Source organism: Drosophila rhopaloa, unplaced genomic scaffold, assembly GCF_018152115.1.
Source record: "Drosophila rhopaloa isolate 14029-0021.01 unplaced genomic scaffold, ASM1815211v1 contig_3, whole genome shotgun sequence".
NCBI classification, from domain to species: domain Eukaryota; kingdom Metazoa; phylum Arthropoda; class Insecta; order Diptera; family Drosophilidae; genus Drosophila; species Drosophila rhopaloa.
In genome coordinates this window covers 20,318,154-20,323,269 of record NW_025335123.1, presented here as the reverse complement: position 1 = coordinate 20,323,269, position 5,116 = coordinate 20,318,154, and the positions used below count along the sequence as shown (strand labels likewise).

The 5,116-nt window shown below is 38.7% G+C and overlaps 1 protein-coding gene across 1 annotated transcript; it reads left to right on the top strand.

Annotated features, from left to right (window-relative positions):
- Positions 1 to 557: 557 nt before the first annotated feature.
- LOC108046095 (larval cuticle protein A2B) lies at positions 558 to 1,613 on the top strand. Its single transcript, XM_017125653.1, has 2 exons — positions 558 to 617; positions 1,100 to 1,613. Exons 1-2 carry the CDS (start codon positions 606 to 608, stop codon positions 1,538 to 1,540), a joined length of 453 nt encoding a protein of 150 aa, XP_016981142.1. The 5' UTR covers positions 558 to 605; the 3' UTR covers positions 1,541 to 1,613.
- Positions 1,614 to 5,116: the final 3,503 nt, after the last annotated feature.

The following is a 5,116-nucleotide window of genomic DNA, read 5'->3' as shown; positions in this document are numbered from 1 at the left end:
TTCCAGTTCCAGCAATCACTCAAATTCTCAGCCATGACTCGTCTTTTCTGGATTTCCCAGCTGAAGATGACAAGTCAAGTTAAGTGGGATGCCAGAAATCGCAGAGTAATGATTAAAATATTACCTTGGCTAGTTGGTTGCACAGAGCTGGTAATTTTGGTAAATCTATTTCGATTTATGTCATAGCTGAAAGCGAAACGAGAGAATAGTTGTCATTAACTTGGACAGTTGTTGGCCAGACCGGTTTGCCAAAATATCCACACACATTACCAACGATAGCTCTTTTTTTCTGAATGAATGTCATATTAACTGGCACATGTATGTGCTGTTATTATTCTTTTTTGGTTTATTTTGGTTGCCAAGTGTGGCCGATTGCTTGATTTGCCCCACAAAAGTTACAATCCGGCCTTGGGCGCTACTTTGTTTGGGTTGGGTTTTCGGTCTAAGGTTTTGTGGGGATTTGAGTAATGAGTGGTAAGTACGGCGTTACTTGGTGAACCTTTTTGGGTATAAATGCGATACGTTGGAGGTATTTCTTATCAAACAGCATCAAGCGTTCGACTCACTTACAACTCGACTTCCAGACCTCAAATCAAGCTCCTAAAATGGCATTCAAGGTGGGTTATCCAGGATCAAAAGGCATCTCCTTGATGGGAAAAGCAATAAAATATAAAATATAATATACCAACAAGTACAATAATTAAAAGGTTTATATACATTTTCAATTTTAAAAGAACATTACTAACTATAAAAGTTAAATTTGAAGTGATCACTTGGATCTAAACAAAATGAAGTTTTATTCTTATCATATCATTTTGAATTTAAAATATATACTTCACAATTTTACTTTTTGGTCCATAAATATTTAATTCGTTTGTTTTAAAATAATATTATGAACGAAAAATAATAAGAGTGGCATTAGAGATATTTGGTTAAATTTGATTTTAAGTTTGAAAAGCATTATAGGATAAGCGAACATATTTATTTAACATTGATTGAATACTCTGAAAAGGGTTTTCCAGCTCTCTATTGACCTTTTCTTTTAAATCAACTTACATTTGAATGGATGGTCATTTATTTGTATCCAAAACCCTTGCAGTTTGTGGCCCTTTTCGCCCTGATCGCCGCTGCCAGTGCCGGAGTGGTCCTGCCCGCCGCCCAGGTGTACCATGCTGCCCCCGTTGCCACCTATGCGGCACCTGCCCCCTCGGCCGTCCTGAAGACCGTGGCCCATCCGGTGCTGGCCAAGGCCGACGAGGAGTACGATCCGCATCCGCAGTACAGGTACGCCTACGACGTGCAGGACGCGCTGTCCGGCGACTCCAAAAGTCAGGTGGAGGAGCGCGACGGGGACGTGGTCCGCGGGGAGTACTCCCTGATCGATTCCGATGGATTCAAGCGCACCGTTCAGTACACCGCCGATCCCATCAACGGATTCAATGCCGTGGTGAACCGGGAGCCGCTGGTCAAGGCCGTTGTGAAGGCCGTGGCTCCAGTGGCCTCCTATGCTCCTGTTCCCGCCGTCGCCTACCACCACTGAAGTTGGCCTGTCTTGAACCCATTTGTTGACCTAGTTGTATGTAGGTGATAAATCGAAAATATATGTTTTTTATTTTTAATTTCAAAAACATCTTAATCTGTGTGGTGTCCTGGACATTACAAAAAGGAGCTAGAAAAGTTATATCATTTGCACCGCAAGTTTCGCTTACTCAAAAGTGAGTCATGGGATATGTATCGAATGCAACGTCAATTTCAATTTTTACCACACAACTAAGAGATATGAACATTAGCTCATTTCCGTTTGCATTCCATATTACATTATATTCTTATAATTGGACAAACATACATATTATATGAACGTTAGCAGCGGACTATCAGCAATATTTTAGGCTTCGTTGCTTCTTAAATTTATTGCTCACTTTCAGTACATTTTTAAAATCTCATTCGAGTGGTTGGAATTACTTAAAATGCTTTTGTTCGGTTTATTATTCGTCCTGCACTTTCATGGACTATTCTCGGACACTCTCGGTGTCAATGTGAATCCTTTTTAGGACAGCTATCACTTACCTTTGTAAAAATGATGATAATGCCTAAATTATAAAGAAAAACTTATTAAACAAAGCTTTAAGAAAATGAATGTATATATTTTTACCTGACAAATTGAAAGAGAAGGGGATTAGGCATTTATACACGTCTTCTGATAACAGCCCTAATTTTAAATTATTAAACCACAATAAAAAGTGAAAACATTATCCTTACATTTGTTCTATTGTCTTAAATGAATTGGGTGTTACCTGTACCCCGTGATTTGGTTTTCAGGGGATTTTTTATGTATGATTATTTATTTGCCCCTTTCGTGAACATAAATATATAGAAGTGGCGATTGTAGGATAACTTTTGCGTTTAAAGGTGCTCCCAATCCGAGTAAAACAAAGGCACTTCCAATATAAACGGAGCATAGTCCCCTCTGGATTCCGCTTTCCTTTTTATTCCGATGCCGTTTGCCTTTGTTATTAAATTGCCAGCCACATTGCGCACACTGGGGAGTATTTATTAAGTCATAACCTCCCATGTGTGGGATAAGGGGAGGAGTGAGGCGGTAGGTAGGCGGTGGGAGGTGGCTTGCTTGGTGAGTGGGTGTAATTGTGCTAACAACACACGCGCACAGATGCAAACGACGTGCAGTTCGCACTTAAATTTCACTAACACCCACACCTCAAGGACAGGTAGACTTTCCCCGGCGAACGGAAAGTGCAGAGAAAGCAAAAGAAAAGTTGGCCAGAAAGGTTATATCAAAAGCCTATGAATTTTATAGATCAGTCTAATCAAATTCGAATACAATATTCATTGCTTGAATCTCTGTGTATAAACAAATGAATGAACAAATCTTAAATCTTGGATATAACAAAGTGTTTTATTGAATTTTTTAAAGTTTACCGAAATATAATAAAATAAACGACTACAAATTGAAGAGAATTACTAAATTGTTTTGTTATATTTTAAAAAGATATTATTATATGATATTTATGAGCCAAATTGCAGTGTATTTTTGCAGCTCAGGATTGGTGAATGCTTCCGTGGGCAACTGCCTGCAATTGTACTGTGAAAAGTTTGCGAATCTTAACGATTTGCTTACTGTTCTTTTCCGTTATGCATTTACCGAGTACATATTTGAGTTCCATACTCGAAGACTGCCTGCTGGGTAAACAAGTTGCTAAGTTGCTTGGGCAAGGACACAAAATACAAGCCCAATGGGGTACGGTGAACATTAATGGGCTAACTGCATTTCGATTGTTCTCCAACAGCAGGCAATTTGAATCGAACATGAGGAAAATAATTGTACTATTTTTGGCATAAATACGGGAAAAGTAAAATAATTACTACCACTATTTTATTTTTTCCCTACCATTCATGCCTGATAAACTTAGAAAAACTTTGCATTAAAGTCAATTTTATATAATTATCAATTATCATTCTTTTAAAACCAGATATTGTTTTTATTTTCCTTCAAACAGTCTATATATGGTACCTAGTCAATTAATAAGTTAGTTGACCTCCTGCTTCAAAGCTAATAATGTTTAATGTTTTTTTAATTTTTAATTAAACAAAACTTTGAAACTATAAGTATTATTTGTTATATGTGTATTTCTTCACATGTAGTTCTGAAACCAAATGGTGGGTAAATTCCAGTCGACTGAAGTGCAAGATCCAGCAATTGCCATTTTCTTTTCGACTTTCATGTTGCACATGGCATCGGCAGCAGATGTTGCTGCTGTGCTGTTGCTGTTGCTGCTGCTACTGTTGCTGCTGCTGCTGTTGCTGCCGTGGGTGTTCCTCCTATTGGTGTTGCTGCGGCAACTTGCCGTGGCCGAAATGAAATTCCCGTTTAATTGCTGCAACAGACTGTTCTTGCCGCACATGTTGCACATTCCACGGGCAAAGGATAACGGGGCAGAATCAGCACAGCTATAACTAATTGAATTATGCGGTTGCAGCTACAGGCTTCATCCCGCTTCATCTTCAGTTCTTGGTTTCACTCCAGGATTTAACTCCCCTGGAGTTTTGTGCCCAACTTTACTCCAATCCGGTGGCAAGTATTTGACCCAAAAGTGCACCATAAGCAAACTAAATTTGAAGCTACTAATCATAATACTTCTAAGTGCCTTGTGTAATTTTAAAATAAATTAATGTATTTATAAAAAGTCTTAAAAAAGCAACAATGCGGTTTTTTTCTACTTTTAAAAGGTCAGGACACAAAAACATAATAATATTTCTCTTAAAATCAAAAGGAGGAACCAAATTGATCAAATAAATACACTTTTTAGTACTGAAATTTAATTTCTATAGGATGTGATAAAATGTTAAGTATTGTATAAATTAAGTATCATCATTCTGTAACCGTAAGATACTATATTTTCAGTTGCAAAAGAACTACAGCGGAACCTTCGAAATATTATATATTTGAATTTCTACCTTAGCTTTTCATAGTTCAGCTATTCACAGTTTTCAGTTTTAGTTTTTTCGGTGCATGTAGATTTCACCTCCGGCTGATGTGTCCATTATCCTGGTCGCGCTTTGACGCCCAACTACTGCATAAATGTGCATACTAAATTCAGCACCCAGTCGAACGACAATGGCTCAAAAGGACTCTCGTCCTTTGGCAGTGGACGATGGACAACGGACATCGGATGGCGGATGTCGGATGGCGGATGCCGGATGGATATGGATGGATGTGTGCTAATAGCGAGTGCACTGGTCCACGAGGATGCAGTGGTCACCCGACTGGGAATAGCTTTTCCTCGACGGCCGGAAAATGGGAAATGGACGGCAACATCAAAGGACTCATCATAGCGGCATTTTGCGGAAAAGCGGGCTATATATGTATGCGTGTGCTCTCTGACAACTTTAAGTCTTCAGCATGGAGTATTGGTGAGCAAAAATGACCAGAAATAAACCTCACTCTGACTTCGAAAAGCAAATTTGAAGGAAATATTTCAAGTGGAAAAAGCTGATTCGAAATTATTTAGTCACTTGTTTCCATGTTGCTCATATTGGTCAATCAATCGATTGCAGATCACAAGAATTGTTTGGCAATAAATGAAATCCCCTTGTGCGA